At 37.1% G+C, this 22,525-nt stretch overlaps 1 protein-coding gene across 2 annotated transcripts in view; it reads left to right on the forward strand.

The window, feature by feature from the left end:
• The window catches only part of UGGT1 (UDP-glucose glycoprotein glucosyltransferase 1), a 110,795-nt gene that overhangs the window by 30,384 nt on the left and 57,886 nt on the right, over window positions 1–22,525 (forward strand). For both annotated transcript variants that reach the window (XM_005909980.2, XM_070359948.1), the window contains exons 14-18: window positions 2,602–2,721; window positions 3,964–4,049; window positions 8,459–8,594; window positions 10,990–11,121; window positions 22,191–22,355. In XM_005909980.2, coding sequence (XP_005910042.1) covers window positions 2,602–2,721; window positions 3,964–4,049; window positions 8,459–8,594; window positions 10,990–11,121; window positions 22,191–22,355 — 639 coding nt within the window. The remainder of the gene's footprint in view (window positions 1–2,601; window positions 2,722–3,963; window positions 4,050–8,458; window positions 8,595–10,989; window positions 11,122–22,190; window positions 22,356–22,525) is intronic.

The following is a 22,525-nucleotide window of genomic DNA, read 5'->3' on the forward strand; positions in this document are numbered from 1 at the left end:
AATTTGCATTTGTCTTCTATGAAAGATAAGTTATTCCTGTCATCTCTTTCATTGGCATCAAAGATTTGCAACAACTGCTTATATGGCATATGTGTATATAATAAAGTAGGCTCTTAAATGCTCCAGAAAGTTGAGTCATTTGGTTTAATGTGGTTAAGACAGTGATTTTTCGAATTTTATATCTCCTTGGGAATCAGCTGAGCACCTCTTTGGAAAGTGTTTAGTTTTTTTAGTTGTGTGATACTCTTGTGTGATTTTGTTTAAAAATATTATTTTAGCTACCAAGCCTCTTTAAGAAAAGACTGATATTTTATACTGAATGACTTATAGAGATTAATACCTGCTATATGATGTCTCTGGGCCTTTGTCTCCTCAGATATGAGAGACTAGAGGGGTCGGAGCTGCCTGGGTAGTTGTGGTGACAGTGACACAGGTGGTGAGATGCACCCGCACCTTTCGCTCTCCAGGCCCTTTCTCTCGGTGTCTGTCCTGCATTTATTTTAGGGAAATTTTTTGGAAAGGGGAGTAATACAGAATGTAGATGTTTGCTACTTGAATTCTCACTTGGTGTTACAACTGTTATGTGGATGAATACTGTTATGTGATTTGTTTTTCTGTAGAATTTTTTTCATTACAGAGTAAAGCTTTGACATAATTAACAATCATAGGACCCATTGCCATACTTGGTAAATGTTAGTTTAATCATTTCATGTTTTCTTGGAAGAAAAAAATGTTTCGGTGAAAGCCCTCTTTATATCTCTTTCTAGTTCCACCCCTCTCCTCCCTGCAGGTAATTCATCTTTTGAAGTGGGCATGTATCCCTCCTGTCACTTATTTGATCATTTTCTTCCCTGTCATATGTTTTTAAAATTTTAAAAAATGCCATATCTCAGTATCCTTCATCAAATTTTTAAAAAATGAGTTACTCAACAATTTTTTCAAGACTTACCTACTTGATACATAAAGGTCTAGTTTATCATATCATGTTTTATATTCTTCTAATTTTTAAAAAATACCTTTTATAAATTCACAATGTGGAATTTAAGACATACAAAAGATTGTGTATTGAAAAAACTCTTAACCGAGCTGTCCAGTTTTTCTTCCTAGAAGCAACTGCTGCTGCTGCTGCTGCTAAGTTGCTTCAGTCGTGTCCGACTCTATGTGACCCCATAGACGGCAGCCCACCAGGCTTCCCCGTCCCTGGGATTCTCCAGGCAAGAACACTGGAGTGGGTTGCCATTTCCTTCTCCAATGCATCAAAGTGAAAAGTGAAAGTGAAGTCACTCAGTCGTATCCGACTCTTAGCGACCCCATGGACTGCAGCCTACCAGGCTCCTCTGTCCATGGGATTTTCCAGGCAAGAGTACTGGAGTGGGCCTAGAAGCAACAGGCTTTATCAATTCATTGTATATCCTTCCAGAAATACTCTTTATGTACATGAACAAAGTATTATTCACATACTTTCCCACCCTGCTATTTGTTCAGATATTATGTACCATTTAATTCATTTTTATGAATATTTAGTTGTTTCTAATTCTTTGCTGTTTTGAGCAGTATTGTTATGGCCCTTTTGTACCTCTCTTTGTACATTTGAGAATTTAATATTCGGGATCGATACCTAGAGCTGCAGTACTTAGTGGTAGGATAGTAGCAAAAGTTTCATCTTTGAAGTGGAGTGAGGTGAAAGTTGCTCAGTCATGTCCAACTTCTTGTGACCCCATGGACTCTCTCCAAGCCAGAATACCGGAGTGGGTAGCCTTGTGGGGTAAATACCTGGAGCTGCAGTACTTCGTGGTAGAATAGTAACAAAAGTTTCATCTTTAGTAGGTCATTTTCTCCAAAGTGACTGTTCCAGACTTCAGAATTGGATGAAAATGCCCACTGTTCTATATTTTTGCCTATTCTTGGATATTGACAATATGAGTGAAATTACATTGTGCTTAGTTTATATTTCTTGGATTACTAGTGAAGGTGTGTATCTTTGCTTGTGTTAATTGCCCATTTAAAATTCCTCTATAAATTCCTTATTCATATTTTTGACTCATTTCTATTTCTCATATGTTCCTTGCCTTTTTAAATTGATATGTTAGATTTCTGTAGATATTCTTGACACTAGTCCTTTATTCATTTTGTAAGTTGCAAATACTTTCTTATATTTTGTGGCTTGTGTTTTAGTCACTTTTTAAAAAAAAAAATATTCATTGATTTATTTTTGGCTGTGCTGAGTCTTCATTGCTGCATGTGGTCTTTCTGCCGAGAGCAGGGCTGCCTCCTAGTTGCCGTGTGTGGGCGTCTCCTTGCAGCGGCTTCTCTTGTTGCGGGGCACAGGCTGTACGCTTGTGGGCTTCAGCAGTTGTGGCACATAGGCTTAGTTGGCTCACAGCATGTGGGATCTTCCTGGACCAGAGATTGAACCTGTGCTCTCTGCACTGGGGACATTACCGCTGGACCACAGGGAAGTCCTAGTTACTCATTTGTCTACTTTGAAAATGGTCTTTTCACGACGTGATTATTCTTGAAATAAAGTCTTACTGTTATTTTTGCAAATTTCACTGGTGGTAACTAAAGTATATACACCATGTTGTGTTCTTTTTTTTGTAGTGGATCAACAACCTGGAAGTTGATAGCAGATACAATTCGTGGCCTTCTAGCCTACAAGAATTGCTTCGCCCCACCTTTCCTGGTGTAATCCGACAGATCAGGAAGAACTTGCACAACATGGTAAGTGAAGCTCCTTGTTGCTGGACCATGATCTCTATTTCTTCCTTGCATTCTTCCTTTTCTCTCGTATCTATAGTGTTCGAGTCTCTCCTTTACTAGTTGCTTCTCTGCCTCGCTTCCGCCCTGCACTAATACCACTAAATATGTTTTTTTTCTAGCTCTGTGTTCAAATTGAAAGGGTTTGGAAATGTATTCATTGTAGGGCTGTGAAATGTCTGTGTATAAGGGATGCTCCTCATCTTTAACCTGAAGGTTTAGATTGTCTTGAGTTTTAAGATAGTTTTCCTTTTTCACTCAGAACATAAATATATCTTCTGTTTTTCTTGAATAGCTTAATCCCTAAAATTTGATAGTTCAGTTTATTCTCTTAAATAAATCTTTGCCAGCTCCTACTTTTTATCCTTATTCCACTGCTTTAGAAAGACAGAGGTTCTTAGTTGGCCCTCTTTCCCCATCTCATGTCTTTCTCTTCCCTCATGTAGCTCCTGCAGAGATGGGGCAGGTGAGGGCTGAAGTTGGCTTCCTGAGAACTTTTCTGGGAAACGATCTTTTATACTTCTGTCACTCTTTTGAAACCCCCCTTTTTCCCTTCCTAGTCAAAATTTCAGTCTTTTTTTTTTTTCTTGGCATATGAAATAATTTATTAAATGAGAACTTTATTTGATTCAATGAGATGGCTATTATTTTTTTTTATTCAATTTTATTTTATTTTATTATTTTTTTTAATTTTTATTTTATTTTTAAACTTTACAATATTGTATTCGTTTTGCCAAATATCGAAATGAATCCACCACAGGTATACCTGTGTTCCCCATCCTGAACCCTCCTCCCTCCTCCCTCCCCATAAAGCACACCATGAGAGCTTAATACATGATACCTATTATTGTGGTCTAAAAATTGGGTTCTGTCCTTTGAAATGAATACCCAAGAAGCTAATCTCTGTTTTCTAAAGTGGAAGAATTAATAAAATATGTATTGTTAAGTAGTGAAGGATAGGAATAAGGTATCTGGATGTAGTTTTCATGTTAGCATAAGATCATGACAAAATCATTTAGTCTCTGAGTACCATGTTCTTTGAATACAGAGGGAGGGTAACTGCTATTTGTATAATTTCTTTTTTATAAGGTTCAAAAGTAGCTGGAGGAAAATGGCCAACCCAATAAAAAGACGTAAGGCATTTTTACTGACCCAGTGGCATTTGAATGAATGTCATCTCATGTTTTCCTTTCCCTCTTCCTATAGGTTTTCATAGTTGATCCTGCTCACGAAAGCACTGCAGAGTTGATTAACACAGCTGAGATGTTCCTCAGTAATCATATACCACTAAGGTAACATCATTGTTGATTTGATAATATAACATTTAGTTGAGGTTTTGTTTGTCATTCTTAAATGCAAATCTGGTACTACTGAACTTTAGGATAATTAATTGTGGGAATCATTAATTACAGTTTTATCTTTAGCTCAGTATGAAGCCAGTGTATTTTGGGGTAGAGAACTTGATTCTTAATGAATAGAATCTTACTGTCATTGAGTTATTAGTAAATAGCCCATGTAAAATTAGCATGTGATCTCAGTTTATTTTCCAATTGAAGGGAATTTTCCTACACAAGGGTCCACATCACAAAGCCTACTTCCACTTTTGGCAGAGATAAGAAGCTTTGCCAAGAACTTTTGTTAGACTCAGAACTAAATGTATACATAGCTTTTTGTAGATGCAAACAGACACATTTATTTCACTAAATAGATTTTACCAAATCTACCAACAGAGTATTTAAATGGCTGAGTTTCCACTATGCCTTTTAAGAACAATGTTTTAAGACTTTACATATAAAGGTTAAGGTATTTTCACTCACATTCTAGATAATATCTGATAGTTTTATGAGTTGATAAAATTTGAATTCTTAGAAAACAAAATTAAGAAGAAAAGAGCTCTTCAGTTAACAAATGTTATTGTGTATTCCATACTTAGCACTGAGCTAAGTGCTGTGAGTGGTATATAAGGCACATTTCTACCCTCTTGGAAAAAGTACAGCACCTACTTCCTGTAAGATACTTGGTTAAGTGCTGAGTGATATCCTTACTAGTTATAAGTTCTTTGGAATTTCAGGGAAACAAAAGACTATAGATGGATATTTGGGAAGGACAAAGGTTTCATGGCAAAGTTGGATTTAAGTAGACTTTGAAGAAAAAGGTGGGTTTTCATTGATGGAAAAGCAGAGGTTTTGAGTTTAATGCAATTTTTAATGTAAACATGAATACTATCTGCCTCAGGGGCGGATTACAGCCAGAGCTATGTTTGATTAAAAGGGAAATATAAGAGTAGTCATGTATGGATGTGAGAGTTGGAGTATAAAGAAAGCTGAGCACCAAAGAATTGATGCTTTTGAACTGTGGTGTTGGAGAAGACTCTTGAGAGTCCCTTGGATAGCAGGGAGATCCAACCAGTCCATCCTAAAAGAAATCAATCCTGAATATTCATTGGAAGGACTGATGCTAAAGCTGAAACTCCAATACTTTGGCCACCTGATGTGAAGAACTGACTCATTAAAGACCCTGATGCTAGGAAAGATTGAGGGTGGGAGGAGAAGGGAACATCAGAGGATGAGATGGTTGGATGGCATCACTGACTCAATGGACATGAGTTTGAGTAAACTCTGGGAGTTGGTGATGGACAGGGAGGCCTGGTGTGCTGCAGTCATGGGGTTGCAGAGTTGGACACAGCTGAGTGACTGAACTGACTGATAAGAGCAAAAAGAAGTTGGCTCATGGCACACAGTTCAGTTCAGTTGAGTCGCTCAGTTGTATCCAACTCTTTGCGACCCCATGAATTGCAGCATGCCAGACCTCCCTGTCCATCACCAACTCTTGGAGTTCACTCAGACTCACGTCCATCGAGTCGGTGATGCCATCCAGCCATCTCATCCTCTGTCGTCCCCTTCTCCTCCTGCCCCCAATACCTCCCAGCATCAGAGTCTTTTCCAATGAGTAGGCACTAGTTAAACATTTACTGAATTGGATTGAGAGACAGGAGCAAGAAATGTGGCCTTCGGATTGCAAGGGTAGATAAGAAGAAGGCACTGGCCTCATAGGCATGTTGTGAACAACTGGGGGAAAGGCAGACCAGCAGTTGTTTTCCTTTGTTGCTTTGATGTGGTGGCTGGGTTGTTGGCAGTTCAATGAGGAGAGGAGAGAACGAATCTGAGAGCCTTCTTGCTGGTCCTTGATGAGGGACCGGGCCTGGAAGAACCTGAAGTCTGAATTTTGGAAGTTAGTTAACAGAACGACTCTGATGCCCTTTTTAGAAATTGAATACCTGGGAAAGGGAAGTATTGATACTTTGTGAGGAGATAATTAGGTTCTCTCCCTTATTTTTATTTTCATAAAAATAATATTTAGGTCATTTCTGCCTGGAGCTCACTCATGTGATTTCTGTCATAAAAGAGATTTAAAAAAAAAAACAAAGACAATTTTTAATCTGAAAACAAACCCTCTCAACCACCTTATCTTTGGATACACAAATTTTCCATGTATATTCTGAGAGTTTGATGTTTGAAATATGTTCATATTTTCTTCTGTTTAAGCTATACTTAAAAAAAATGAATAGACTTTGTATTTTTTAGAGCAGTGTTGATTATTGAACTGATGCTGCTGCATTCTTATTAACAGAAGTCCATAGTTTACATCCGGGTTCACTGTTTGTGAATGTTGTGCATGTTGGGAATTTTGACAAATGTATAATGACATTTTCCGCCATTATTTTGCAGCAGTATCATAGATTAGTTTCACTGCCCTAAAAATCTCTTGTGTGTCACCTGTTCGTTCCTCCCTACCTCTCTCCCAGCCCCTGCCCACACACGGTCTTGTTACTGTCTCTGTAGTTTTTGTCTTTTCCCGAATCATAATGTGTGTAACATTTTCAGATTGGCTTCTTTCACTTAGCAGTGCGGTTTGCTTTTAGGTTTTATCCACGCCTTTTTGTGACTTGATACCTCATTTCTTTTTATCACTGAGTAATATTCCATTATATGGATGTCTTATAGTTTTTCGGTCCATTTGCATGTTAACAAACATCTTTGTTGTTTCCAGGTTAGGGCAGTTATGAATAAAACTGCTACAAGTATTTGTGTGCAGGTTTTTGTATGGATATAAGTTTTCATTGCATTTGAGTAAATACTAAGTGTGATTGCTTTATCTTACGATAAAAGTGTGTTTAGTGTTTTGAGAAACTGCCACATTATGTTTGAAGTGGTCATATCATTTCACATTCTCACCAGCAACAAATGAGGGTTCCTATTGCTCCACATCCTTTCCAAAATTTTGTGTTTTGGGTTGTACCCTTTCTCATAGGTGTGTGGTGGTATTTCCTTATGGTTTCAATGTGAAATTCCCTAATGACGGTGATTTTGAGCATCTTTTTTTTTAAAAAAACAATTCTTAAATAAATTATTTATTGTTGCCCGCACTGGGTCTTTGTTGATGCACCCTGTCTCTCTTTCTTTCTTTATTTTTTTTTCCTGTCTTTCTTTAGCTGTGGCAAGCGGGGGCCACTTTGTAGCTGTGGTGCGTGGGTTTCTCCGTGCGGTGGGCTGTCTTGCTGTGGAACACTGGCTCTAGTGCATGGGCTCAGTAGCTGTGGTGCAAGGGCTTAGTTGTCCTGTGGCACGTGGGATCTTCCCTCCCTAGGGATCAAACCTCTGTCCCCTGCATTGACAGGTGAATTCTTAACTGCTGGGCCACCACGGAAATCCTTGAATGTCTTGTAATATGCTTTTTTGCTGACTGTATGTCTTGTTTGGTGAGGTGCTTGTTCAGATCTTTTGCCCAGTTTAACTTTTTAAAAATTATTAGTTTTAAGAGCTCTTAGCATATTCTGCATATCAGTCCTTCATCAGATATGTGTTCCGCACAGATTTTCAGCTAGTCTGTGGCTTGTCTTCAGTCTCCTAGCAGTTTCTTTTGCAGAACAGAAATTTTTAATTTAAATGAAGTCCAGCATACCCAGTTCTTTTTGTTGTGGGTCATGCTTTTGGGGTTAGACCCAAGAAGTTATTGCTAAACCCAGGATCACCTCATTTTATCCTGTGTTATTTTCCACGAGTTTTACAATTTTTTGTGTTTTACATTTATGTCTGTAATCCATTTTAGTTAAAGACTGGCTGTTCTTCATTGCTTTTGCTCTGAGATGGAGTCTAGCGGCCTATCGCCAGTGCACATTTTTTTGGCCAGTCTGTAAATGTGTGATGGTGTTTCTTTGTGGTTTGTTCCTTTAAGTTTTAAAATGTAATTAACTTTGGGTATAGCTTTTTACTTAAGGACAGTAGTAAAAATTTTAATGCTTTCCATTTGCCTATGATACTCATATCGCTGGGGTGAAATCTCAAAATCCACCACACCTGTGTATATTTTCACATTCTGAGAATTTTCACTTCTCCTAATTTTGATTTAAAAACAGAACGAAATCTCTATCTAAAACTATAGCAATACCTTATATGTCAGTGATGGTCTCATTTCATGATCTTGAAATGAGATCTTGAAATGAAACTTGCTTCAATAGTTATAGTCTAAGCCACCTTTGGGAACTTGCTTTTTTTATTCTTAAGTGATGAATACCTTTGCCAACCATGTTAGAGAATGACGTGAACTGTGTTTTGTAAGACAAAGCCTTTCCTTTTTTGACTGGTTGCATTCTTTGAGATGTTTCATTTGCTTCTTTTTGCTCACCCCTTTCTCCCCCCAGACTTGGTTTAATCTTTGTGGTTAACGACTCTGAAGATGTTGATGGGATGCAAGATGCTGGAGTGGCTATTCTGAGAGCGTATAACTATGTTGCACAAGAAGTGGATGATTATCATGCCTTCCAAATTCTGACACATGTATGTTTTTGTTCAAAATGGTGAATAATTTCTAAAAATCTAAGTTACTGTCAGAAACAGTATGTGGTAAGGGGATTCTATATTTCTGGAAAGAGAACCAGGTAAAGTATTCACAAACTTTATGCATTTTATATGTTAGGAATTGCCTTTATTGATACACTAATGTTAATAATAGATTGTTGAGATTTCAGCTAAGATTCCTTAGATACTAATTCCTTAGATACTAAATACATTAATATATCTTAGTCTTCTGCCTTTTGACAATTTGAAATCACTGATTAATGCCTTTTGGTAACTGTGATGTTCTCTACTTGTTTAAAAAACTTTACTCTTTTTTAAGACCATCATGATATTTTCATTAGGGATACATTTAATATTCAAGTCATAAAATTCTTATTATCTGTTTTCTCTATTTTTAACTGGAAATTCTCAAATGTTCTGAATTATATATATGTATTTTGAGATACTTGCTCAAGTTCAAACAGAGAATTCTCCTTGTTTTTTTTTTTCTATTTTTGAGTATTAAAAGCTTATAAGTAGTAGTTGTTTTGTTTACAAATTAGTGTTAATTATTTAAAAAACTTCTGTTTTACCTGTAATCATGGTGGCAGCCTGCTGTTTATTATCCTTGTCTTGTTTATTGTTTAGAGATTCAGTCAGAGGCTTTTTTTTTTATTAATTGAGTGTTCCTTTATTTATTTGGCCAGCCTTTATTAAAGATGCACTCTTTACAAAGACGTGTAAGCTTTCCCCCATCCTCCGACTCCTTACCATCTACTGGGGGACACCTCCACAGAGATGATGTGGTTCTGTGTAGCACCACTGGCTACAGCAGCATGAGGACCTCACTGTACACGGAGTGAGGGTGTTCTTGTGGAGTGTCGAGTTGTCTCAGCTCTGCATAGGTGAACAAACAAGGAGTCAGTGAACAGTGACTGCAGATCAGAGGTAGTGACTCCAAGTTGTTAGTGTGACTTGAACAGAGTATTGTGAGCACAGAGTGGAGCAGGGAACCTGGTCAATGAGCCTGGGCTGCGTAACGGGTATCTGCTAAGTCGCTTCAGTGGTGTCCGACTCTGTGTGACCCCATGGACGGCAGCCCACCAGGCTCTGCTGTCCCTGGGATTCTCCAGGCAAGAACACTGGAGTGGGTTGCTATGGCCCTCTCCAATGCATGAAAGTGAAAAGTGAAAATGAAGTCACTCAGTCGTGTCCAGCTCTTCGCGACCCCATGGACTGCAGCCTACTAGGCTCCTCCACCCATGGGATTTTCCAGGCAAGAGTACTGGAGTGGGGTGCCACTGCCTTCTAGAGTTAAACTCCAGTCCACCTGAAAAACCGCATTGTGATGCGTATATGGAGGTGGATCTGATGAAGGCTGAGAAAGTGGCACAGGTACTAGTTGATGAGCTGTTGCTGTGACCTCTGTAAGAAATAAGGGTGGACTCAGGATTAGCAGCAGGCTGTGGAGAATGAAACAGGTTCATGTGAAGTTACTGAGGATGAGGGTTTTAAAGTCTGCTTTTTAAAGTTTTTTCCTCTCATAGCTATGTGTATGAGGGAAAGGATAGTGAGTTTTTTTTTTCTTTTTAGTCACAAAAGGAAAAAAATTATGTTTGTTATTAAAATTTTTTAAAAACAGTATTGATGTGTCAGTTAAAAATCTCTTCTCCTCTCTCCTTAATTCTGCTCCCTAAAGGCAGCCACTGTTAAAAGCTTGCTTAGTATATCCTTCCTGTGCTTAACTGTGTACACACAGACACAGTTTTGTTGTTTGTTTTGTGTCTGCCTTTTACAAACAGGGATTATGCCGTACATATTTTGAAACTCTTTTCCCCTTAAACATCATGGACATGAATTCTTATTTCAAGGATTACTTATAAGTATTCAGATTTAAAAAAAATTAACAGATTTTTGTGTTTTGGACTTTTAATGTGTGAGTATGAACTGACTATTTTACGAATATATAGTTTCTAACATAAGAAGGCATAAGGAAGTAATACAGAAAAGGGAGAATTGCTAATATGTCCCATTTGCCCTTTAAGAGAAATAGCTACTTTAAAGCAGTTGGTTTTCACCACTTCTGTTTTACCTGTAATCATGGTGGCAGCCTGCTGTTTATTATGCTTGTTTTGTTTATAGTTTAGAGATTCAGTCAGAGGCTTTTTTTTTAATTAATTGAGTGTTCCTTTATTTATTTGGCCAGCCTTTATTAAAGATGCACCCTTTACAAAGACGAGTAAGCTTTCCCCTGTCCTCTGACACCTTACGATCTATTGGGGGATGCCTCCATAGAGAGGCCTTTTTTTCCTCTGCATTCTGAAATCTTTTTTAATAAGTACTCTGAAATTTGGATTTGAAAGTGTAGTTGGTTACTTGGTTTTTCTTTCTTTAGATGTATAACAAAGTAAGGACTGGAGAAAGAGTGAAAGTTGAACACGTGGTCACTGTCCTGGAGAAGAAATACCCATATGTGGAAGTGAATAGCATTTTGGGAATTGACTCTGCATATGATCAGAATCGAAAGGTAAACATTCTCTGGTGTTTCTCATCTGACTGCAACACTATGCTTTCCTTACCTCCCCTTATTATTGAAAGTGAAAGTCACTCAATCTCTCTGACTCTTTGCGACCCCATGGAGTATACAGTCCATGGAATTCTCTAGGCCAGAATACTGGAGTGGGTAGCCTTTCCCTTCTCCAGGGTATCTTCCCAACCCAGGGATCGAACCCAGGTCTCCTGCATTGCAGGTGGATTCTTTACCAGCTGAGCCACCAGGGAAGCCCAAGAATACTGGAGTGGGTAGCCTATCCCTTCTCCAGTGGATCTTCCCGACCCAGGCATTGAACCAGGATCTCCTGCATTGCAGGCAGATTGTTTACCAATTGAGCTATCAGGATTTCTATTAATATAGGTGGTGGTGGTGAAATATTTAGATACTTAGCATTTAAAAAATTTAGAAACTAGATCACTCTTTTATCTTAGCAAGTATAGTTTATTTGTCAATTTTGTGAAGGTATCACTGATCTTTAACTGGTCTATTAGCTATTAAATTGAAAAATAATTTATCTTTATTATGCAGTGGTAGTACTTATGTGATGTGTGTTCCAGATAAAAGCTGTTGGAAGTATATGATGTATGCTTGTGAGGGTATGATGTATAGCCTAATGCGTCATGTATTAATTGTTTAGGCTAAAGGTGAAAATGCAGTAAGAAATGTAATCAACAGAATGGCAAAGTCTGATAATAAAGATGTAGGGAAATATTTTAAAATCTTTATTTAAAGATAATGAGACAAGTAAATACAGTGAAGGACCTTTATTGCAAACAGTAACATGGTGGTTAGTTTATTGAAAATAAGTGTTGAGGCAAGGAATCGAAATACATTTCTGAAACAATTTAAAACAGTAAGAGTATATTTATTTACCAACTTTTTTCATTTCTTTGAATGAAAGACAAGACATTTGATTCATCTGCTTGAGATCTGAGCTATCATTTCATTAGAAACCACACTGATACTGAATGCATTGTTTATAATTGGTCTTTTGTCTGAGTACAGAATCCTAGATTCTATAATTTCCCTCTCAAGTCTTATGCACACCAAATTCAGCACCAGTTGTTTTTAGCCTTTCGCTTTTTTATTTTTCTCATCATTCGGTTTATTTTCATTTCCTCCCTTCCTCTCATTTAACTTAACATTGATTTATAACATTATATAAGTTTCTTGTGTACAACATTTTATTTCTACTTTTGTATCCCCTACAACTTGCTCACCAAAAATTTAGGTTCTATCCATCACTATACAGTTAGTTGATCCTATTTAGTCATTTCTTCCTCTCCAGTATCCACTACTTTGTTACATGTTTGTTTTGTTTGGTTTGTTCATTTATTTTGTTTTGCTTGTTTATTAGCTTTTTATATTTCACATATAAGTGAAATCCTGTGGTATTTGTCCTTTTCCATCTGATTTATTTCACTTAGCTTATTAACTTCAGGGTCCATCCATGTTGTCACAGATGGCAAGATTTCATCTTTGTATGGTTGAGTAGCAGACTGAGCGACTTCACTTTCACTTTCATGCATTGGAGAAGGAAATGGCAACCTGCTCCAGTGTTCTTGCCTGGAGAATCCCAGGGACGGGGGAGCCTGGTGGGCTGCCGTCTATGGGGTCGTACAGAGTCGGACACGACTGAAGCGACTTAGCAGCAGCAGCAGCAGTCTATAGTATGTGTGTATATATTTCATATCTTTATCCATTCATCTGTTGGTGGACACTTGGGTTGTTTCTGTATCTTGGCCGTTGTAAACAGTGTCATGATGAACATAGAAGTGCATATATTGTTTTACATTAGTATTTTCATTTTCTTTGGATAAATTACCAGGAGTAGAATTATTGAATCATATGGTAGTTCTATTCTTAACTTTTCTGAGGAATCTCCATACTGTTTTTCATAGTGGCTGCCCCAATTTACATTCCGACAGTGCAGGAGGATTCCCTTTCCTCCACATCAGTTCAGTTCAGTTCAGTTGCTCAGTCGTGTCTGACTCTTTGCCACCCCATGGACTGTAGCACACCAGGCATCCCTGTCCATCACCAACTCCTGGAGTTCACCCAAACTCATCTCCATTGAGTCAGTGATGCCATCCAACCATCTCACATACTTACCAGCATTTTTTGTTGTCTTTTTTACAGTAGTCATTTTGGCAAGTGTGAAGTGATAGCTCACTGTGCTTTTGATTTGTATTCCATAATGATTAGTGATATTGAACATCTTTTCATGCGCCTGTTGGCCATCTGTATGTCTTTGGAAAATGTCTATTCAGGTCTCTGCTTATTTTTTAATCAGGTTGTTTTTGTTGGTGGTGGTGGTGTTTTGAGTTGTTTGAGATCTTTATATGTATTTTGCATATTAATCTCTTATTGGATATTATTTGCAAATATCTCTCATTTTGTAGTTTTTTTTTTCATTTTAGTGATTTTTCTTTTGCTATGCAGAAGCTTTTTTCATTTGATATAATTCCATTTGTTTATTTTTACTTCTGTTTTCCTTGCCTGAGAAGGCATATCTAGAAAAATATTGCTAAGACCAATGTTAATGAGCATATTGCCTTTCTTTTTTATTGGAGCTTTGTGGTTTCAGGTTTTACATTAAAGTTTTGATTCATTTTGAATTAATTTTTGTATATGGTATGAGACAGTGGTCTAGTTTCTTTCTTTCTTTTTTGTTTTTTTGCATGTGGCTGTCCATTTTTCCCAACACCATTTGTTGAATAAACTATCATTGCTCCGTTGTACGTTCTTTGCCCCTTTGCCATAAATTGTCCCTATATATTTGGTTTTGGTTTTGGGCTGTTATTTCTTGTTCCATTGATCTATGTATCTATTTTCCTGCCAGTGCCATGTTGTTTGGGTTACCATGGCTTTGTAATATAAGGAAGTCAGGAAGTATGAAACCTCCAGCTTTGTTGTTTTTCTCAGGATTGTTTTGGCTATTTAGGTCTTTTATATTTTTGTATAAATTCAGAATTTTTGTTCTATTTCTATGAAAAATGTTCTTGAGATTTCAATAGGGACTGCATTGCATCTGTAATATAAATTGCCTTAGGTAATACAAATGTTTTAACAGTGTTAATTTTTCCAATCTGTGAGCATGAAATATTTTTCCATTTATTTGTGTGTTCAGTTTTTTCAGCAGTCTTACAGTTTTCAGTGTGTTTCAGGTCTTTCACCCACCTGGTTAAATTTGTTCCTAGGTGTTCTGTTGTTTTTGTTGTGATTATAAACATTAATTTCTCTTTGTGCTTAGTATATAGAAATGCAACATATTTTATATGTTGATTTTGTATCTTATAGTTTTACTGCATTTGTTTATTATTTTTAATAATTTTTAGTGCAATCTTTATAGTTTTTTACACATAAAATCATGTCATTTGCAAATTGTAATTGTTATTGGGCTGGCCAGGGTGTTCCTTTGGTTTTTAAGTAAAAATAAAAGGCATGTTTTCATTTTCCCGTAGAACTTTATTGAACAGCATATTCACCATTTTGTTCCACTACCTTCTGCCATTTTCGAGGCAACTTCATAATTCCATCTTCCCAAAACTCTTTATCGTTTTGAGCAAAGAACTGTTCCAGGTGCCTTTTATAGCCTTTCAGGAAATGGAAACTTTTTTCATTAAGAGAATCTTGTAAAGACTGAAATAAATGGAAATCCGAAGGTGCAATGTCTGGAGAATACAGCAGATGAACCAGAACTTCCCAGTCAAACTATAATAGTTTTTGCCTGGTCATTAAAGAAACTTGTGGCCTTGCATTATCCTAGTGGAAGATTATGCATTTTCTCTTGACTCATTTTGGGTGCTTTTTGTTGAGTGCTGCTTTCAGTTGGTCTAATTGGGAATAGTACTTGTTGGAATTAATCTTTTGGTTTGGTGGAAGGAGCTCATAGTAGAGGACTCCCTTCTAATCCCACCATATATACAATATCACCTTTTTTGGATGGAGACTGGCCTTTGGTGTAGTTGGTGGTGGTTCCATGATCTGTTCCATTCCACATTATTGTATAGTATCCACTTTTCATCACCTGTCACAATTTGTTTTAAGAGCGGAATGTTTTCATTACAAGTAGAGAATCACATGCAGAAATATAGTCAAGAAGGTTTTATTCACTTGTGTGGAACCCAAACATCAAAGCGATTAATGTAACCAAGCTGGTGCAAAATAATTTTCAATGCTTGATTTGGATATTTTTAGTATGTCAGCTATTTCCCTTTCTCAATTCATGTCCTGATTTGATTGCTGTCAGCTTCAACTGGTCTACCCAACTATGGAGAATTGTCTGGTGAGAAATCTCCAGCACAAAATTTTGCAAACCACTTTTGACAGAGTCATAGCACATTCCACATTCTCCTTACGCTGCGCAAATCCTCTTTTGAATTTCAGTTGTGTTTTTACCTTTCTGAATAAAGCATAATTATGTCAGAAAGGTTGCTTTTTTCCTCCCATCTTCAGTATTAAAGTGGCTATGCAAAAATTCACCAATATTAATAAGTTTTTAAAAAAAATCCTTGCTGATGGGACAGCTGTCACAATATGGTCTATTAAAATTGTTTCAAAGAAAGTTAAGACAACTGAACACTACTATAGCTACCTCTGCTCTCTTCTGGTTTCCACTTGAATAGTGTATCTTTTTTATCCTTTCTTTCACTTTTGAGTCTTTTTGTGTTCTTAAAGCAGCAATGAATTGTAGGCTTATGTAGTTGGGTCTTATTTTTTAATCTATCCAGCCATTCTATACCTTTTGATTGGAGAATTTAATACAGTAACAGTGATTATTGATAGGTAAGGGACATATAATACCATTTCATTAGTTATTTGAGGCTGATTTGTATTTCTTGTTTTTTTCTTCCTCTCTTGCTGCCTCCCTTTGTGAACTGATGATTTTCCATAATGGTATGCTTTGGTTACTTTCTCTTTATCATTTGTGAACCTACTGTAGATTTTTGTTTTGTGGTTACTATGAGTCTTACATAAAATATTTTGTAGATATTAATGGTCTCTTTTATGTTGATGCTCTAACTTTGATCACTTATAAAAACTACTCTTTTATTCCCTCCTCCTTTTTATTTTGGACATCACAATTTAATTCTGTATTGTATGTGCTGTGCTGTGCTGTGCTTAGGCGTTCAGTTGTATTTGACTCTTTGCGACTCCATGGACCCGCCAGGCTCCTCTGTCCATGGGGGTTCTCCAGGCAAGAATACTGGAGTGGGTTGCCCTGCCCTCCTCCAGGGATCTTCCCAACCCAGAGATCAAACCCGGTCTGCTGCATTGCATGCAGATTCTTTACCATGTATATTTAATAGCAAATTATTATAGCCTTAGTTACTTTTAAAACTCTTTTTTTTTTTTTTTTTTTGCTTTTCATTAGCATATTCTTTATATTGAAAAACAGATGGAGTTTCATGTGTGAACTGCATCATCTTTAGAGGGGAATTCAAGTGACTCTATGTTCTCTTTGAGCGTGGAGGTCATTGCTACAAAGTTTGTGGTTGAGGGCTCTCTCATGCTTCATCTGAATACTCTTGTCATTTGTAGAGTTAAGTTTCTTTAATTTCTTTTTTCTTTGATGCCTTCTGACTGGATAATTGCAAAGTTTCTGTCTTTTAACTTGTAGATTTTTTTCTTTTACTTGATTTCACTCTGATGGTAATGTTATATTGTTTTTCATTTCATTCATTATATTCTTCAGCTCCAGAATTTCTGTTTGGTTCTTTTTTATGCTCTCTCTCTCTGTCAGAATTCCAATTTTGTTTGTGTATTGTTTTCTTGATCTTACTGAATGTCTTTCTGTGTCTTGTAGCTCACTGAGTTTCCCTATGACAGCTATTTTGAATTCCTTATTGTGTAAATTGCAGATTTCCATGTCTTCAAGATTGATTACTGGAAGATTACTGTGATCCTTAGGTAATGTTATAGTTTCTTGAATTTTTTGCATATTTGTTGCATTTTTATGTTGTTACCAGAAGTGACTGGTAGCAGTCACTTCTCCCAGTCTTTGCTCTCTGCTTTCGGAGAAAAATACCTTTCATTCCAGCCTTGTTAGGAATTCTGAGGCTTTCTCAGAACATCTGTGGGTACATGTACTCCATGCTGTTGTTCCCTCTTGTGCAGATTTCTGAAGCTTGTTTAACTCCTCTTGATTCTACAGTGCCCCAGGCTGGGTGCTGACAGGCCCGTTTTTTGTTTTTCCCAAAGTGGCACTACAGTTCAAATTTTGTCTGTTTCTGGCCCACGGGTTTGGACTGGCTTTCTGTATGTCCTCATTAGCCATTGGCAAAGTTCACTCTTGCTGCCGTTATCAGGATTGTACACTGGGAGCCAGCCTCTGTGTGCAGGTTTATGTGGGTTAAGGTGTATAGAGCACTGTAGGGTGCCCATCAGCCATCTGGGGGAGATCTGTGAATGAGATGTCCTGGGTGGCTCTTAGGTGGGCTTCTTGATGCAGTAAGTAGGATCTGCCTTCCTTAAATGCCTGAAGAGCACTGTCTGCTGCTCTCTAGCCTTCCCACTTGGTGAAGCTGCTCACAGTTCTGTATTCTGGATGGGGCAGAACAGAAATGAGCCTCTTTGCCAGCCTCTCACATAGCTGGGGAAGCTGAGTGCTCATTCCCTTGCTCTTACTTCCCCTGTGGAAGAAATCATAGGCTCAGAATGTCTCTTGTGTCCCTGAGCTGTGCTGACTTGGGAGGAGAGTGATATGAATAAAGTCAGACTGTTTCTCTTAGTCTCGCCAATGTGTCCAGCGGACAAAGTCCTGGAACTTCTCTGCTGGAAACCTAGACCTTCTTTGGCATCATATCCATGGGTGATTGCTTAAGATAGTTGTTCCCAGGAGTTCCCTGGAGCCAGCTCAAAGGCCAGTGCAGAGGTCACAGCCATTGTCAAAGTCTGTCTGCCTGTTCCCTGCTGCATGGGTGGGCAACACTTCTCCTGGGCCACTTGGCGTTTGGTGCTGGATTCCAGAGCTCCCACAGAGACACTTTTGCCTGTGGATGGATGCCGAATCATTGCTTTTGTGTGAGGGAGGCACTAATGAGGGATGTCTTATTTAGCCATGAAACTGATATCACTCCTTTGCGTGCATGCTCAGTCACTTGCTTGTGTCCAGCTCTTTGCCACCCCATGGACTGTAGCCCGCCAGGCTCCTCTGTCCATGGGGTTATCCTGGCAAGAATACTGGAGTTTCCATTTCCTCTTCCATGGGATCTTCCTGACCTAGGGATTGAGCCCACATCTCCTGCATCTCCTGTATTGGCAGGTGGATTCTTTACAGCTGAGCCACCTGGGAAACCCCCAAATCACTCCTGCCTCAGTGTTAAATCTCCTTGTTTTCAGAAATATCCAGTTGGGTTTGAAGTTGAAGCTGGTCATGAGGTCTACGCAGTTTACAGTGAACATGTTTCCGTTATTGTATTGCAACCTTTTGTTCAGTCACTTTCCTTTTATTTTTTTAATAAAATAATATTGATATGGGCACGTGCTGGTGATTTTTTTCACAACCAACATGAGGTGTACTGTGTAGAAAAAGGAAAAGTGAAATAAAAGGAAAGGAGGGCCACTTGAGAATATTTGAGGAAATTAATGGAATTTTCTCGTATTTCACATTTGGAAAATGTTTAATTTTGATTTTCTATCATTCTGCTGAAGAAAAAGTATGTGTTGCCTTTTTAATTGTGGGTGATTGCTATATCAAAAGGAATTGCTTGAAAACATTGAATACAATGGACAAATTGGAGGAAAGGGTGTGTTTTAATATTTATAATATATTTTATTAATAACATATTCTTTAATGATACATATGCAGAGTTGGATGTATTAGAGATGAAGGACATATTCTATAATAGTAATGGTTTTAAAGCATAATAATGTGAGAAGGAGTATTAAGCTTCTAGGGCATGGATTACCTTAATACCTTAATACTTGTCCTGTATGGTAAAGCCTCCCAACTTGCCTTTTTAAACTTGAAAAGGCTTATGTTAATAGACTGCTAAAACAATGCTGGAAACATAATTGTTACGTTAAAAGAAATGATAACATTCTAAAATTTACCTCTTATGATCAATTTATCTTGTGCAACAGAGAATCAGTTATTACATCTTCTTGAATTTTCATTTATATCCAAATGAATAATTCACTCTTGAAATACAGGCTTTCAGTGATAGCTTATATAAATACATAGATACAAAAGTGATAAGAAAATAGCATACTATTTTGCTGTCATGTTTCTTTCATATAGTGCATAATTAGCAAGCACTGTTAAAGAAATACCTACTTCTGAAGAAAAATATATTAAATCTAAAGTTCTGATTTCATTTAGCAGATTATACATTTGATTGAAAAATGAAGAAACTCTCTCACAACCAATATTGGGTTTGTGTATATGTGTGAAAAATGTTTCAAGAAGCAGTCTCCACTGCAATAAATTTGAGGTGATCATTCTTTTACGTCTATTGATATAGAAATTGATCAACGAAAGAGATAGATATTGTTAAGAATTTAACATTTAGCTCTTTACATTTATAAAACAGTTTCATCTAAATAAGTTGTATAATCTGTATCTGCATGTGTGGGTGCTAAGTTGCTTCAGTTGTGTCCAGCTCTTTTTGGACTATAGCCTGCCAGGCTCCTCTGTCCATAGGATTCTCCAGACAAGAATACTGGAGTGGATAGCCATTCCCTTCTCCAGGGATTCTTCCTGACCCAGGGATCAAACCTAGGTTTCCTGCATTACAGCAGATTCTTTACTGTCTGAGCCACCAGGGAAGCCCAATCTGTATCTAACTTTCCCTAAATAAGGTTCACAGAAAGTGGTATTTTCACGTGTTGTCTTTTATGCACTGAAATCTTGATTTTGCTGAAGAATCAAGTGAGTATCACAAACCCAGCTCCTCAGTCGTTTCTCCCATTTGGCCATTTGCCTCATCTGTACTAGTTAGTGGGCCTTCTCATATAAACAGGTCATAATTTCCAGCTAAGTAATCGCATACTTTCAAGAGAAGATTATTGTGAGATTCTCAGAAGTTCTAAGAATCTAATGATCAATAAGATTCTTTAATTTTTTAAGGTTTTTGCAGGACATGTACCCTTCATATGAAAAAGCCCAAGGAAAATAGATTTTTTTGAAAAGAAAGAATAAGTGCATGTTTTTTTAAAGGAGAAATGAGTACAATTGGCAAATGTGATTATATTTACAGATATCTGAGTCTTTTGTTATAAATCTGAAACGTTGTTATCTTCTGTGTTTGATATCTGAAAGAAGTAATTGTTTCTATAACTAAGGAGTACAATTAAAGTAGATCTTTTGAACTGAAGAGCATATAGTCTGATAGGTGCATATTTGTATCTTTTAAAGCCAAAGTAAGAAAAGTTCTAAATTATTCATGCCAACATTTTACCACTGGCATATTATCTCTGAGTCTTTGTTAATCTCAGTTATCTTTTTATGAATGACTCATTTGTGACTTTGTAATCAGTGTTTCAAAATTGTGTATAATTAGCATTTTTAGTGATCGGTTTCTAGAAATTCTCACATAAAAGTTTTAAGTGTGACTCGGATTATTGGCCTGCATTCTATTGTTTAGTCTGATAATCTTTTTGCAGGTTGTGAAAATGGAAAGTCAAAACATCTCCCTCCCACTCTTGACTTTTACTCAATTACCACTTTCAGAGAAAGCCAATGTTACTTACTTCCTATTGTTACTGAGAGTTATAGTGTGGGTTTTGTTTTGTTTTCTTGGGGAATCCATCAGTAAATTTTCAGAGCTCAAAGTATATTAAAATTGGGTGTCTAGGAACTTCTTTGAAATAGGTGAGATGTCAAAGAACAGAATTAATATAAGTTTTGGGGGTGTACCTTTGAAAGGTTCTAACACTGGCATAGAGACATGGCAGAGATCAACCTAGAATGGTATAGAGAAATGGTGCGCTCACAGTCTTTCTCGCCGTGCCCTGTTATAGTCCATCATCGAAGTCTGTAGTATCATTTACCACTGTGGCTAGATCTGAAACTAAGCTTATGACTAGTATCAGTTACCACATTTTTCTATTCGTGCTATCTCAAAAAGTTATATACTTTAAATTTCTGCTATTTTCAGAAAATATCAGTTATAAGGTGTTTAACAAGGATGTCTTATAAACTTTTTATGTCTTGGGTAATGACATAGTTTTTACTCTAAAAACTTAGTCTTGAGTCTGTGGTTGGTATCTGGAGGAATGTACCTATATAGATTTTTGGAAAAGTCTCAGATGTATTTTTTCACCTGGTATTTCCCTGCCAAGGAACTTCTTCTGTCCTTGAGAAGAAAAGAAAGATTGAGCTTAGTACATTATAGAGTGATTTTTTGAGCACTGTCTTTTCACCAGCCTTGTTTTGGTTTCTGCAGGTGTAATTTCTTTTTTGGTGATATGGACCCTTTTAAATTGAGAATTGGATGTAAATATTTCATCTCAGGTTATCTGCCCAGGAGCACTAATAATTTATGACAGTCTATAGTAGTGCCACCCATTATGGTAGTCTCTGGTCACGTGGGCTTTTAAAATGGAAATTAATTAGTTTCCTGTGCTCAATAGCTACATGTGGCTAGTGGCTACTGCATTGAACAGTGAAGATAGAATATCTCCATCATTGCAGAAAGGTCTGTTGTGTAGTTTGGGCTGTAATATATATAATTCAGATCTGTTAGCCTGGGCTGCTTAAAATTACCCTCATCCCCACCTTCAACTACTTCTTGATTTATAAGGTTTTGTGGTTTTATTAAACCTCAGTAGTTTAAACTCAAATTTACCTAGTAGGATATTAACTATGATGTTCTTTATATATATATTTAAATTAATTTTTATTGGAGTATAGGTGATTTATAATGTTGTTAGTTTTTTATATATTTTGAAAATAAGTTTTCTACCGTTATCTCTTGGATTCTATATTTCTGTTGATGTTTTTTTCTTGTTAGAACATGTATATGTCAAAAATATGCTTTGTTCCATTTTTCTCAGGAATGACAAAAATATCCTGTTTGTGGTCCCATGTGTTTCAGGAAGCAAGAAGTTACTATGAGCAGACTGGAGTTGGCCCACTGCCAGTTGTCCTGTTCAATGGAGTGCCCTTGGAAAGGGAGCAGCTAGACCCTGATGAGTTGGAAACCATTACAATGCACAAAATCCTAGAGACCACAACTTTCTTTCAAAGAGCAGTGTACTTGGTAAGTAGTGCTTCAGGTAGATTTTGAAAGAGAATGGTTTGCTTACATTTTTGTAGTCTCTGTATTAGGCATTAAAGTTCTTGAAGTATCACTGTTTTCTGTACCACTCTCAACTGATTGGAGACTCCCAGCAAATTCTGGGAGTGGAAATATTCATGAGACTTCTGTAC

This window comes from Bos mutus, chromosome 2 (assembly GCF_027580195.1).
Source record: "Bos mutus isolate GX-2022 chromosome 2, NWIPB_WYAK_1.1, whole genome shotgun sequence".
NCBI lineage: Eukaryota > Metazoa > Chordata > Mammalia > Artiodactyla > Bovidae > Bos > Bos mutus.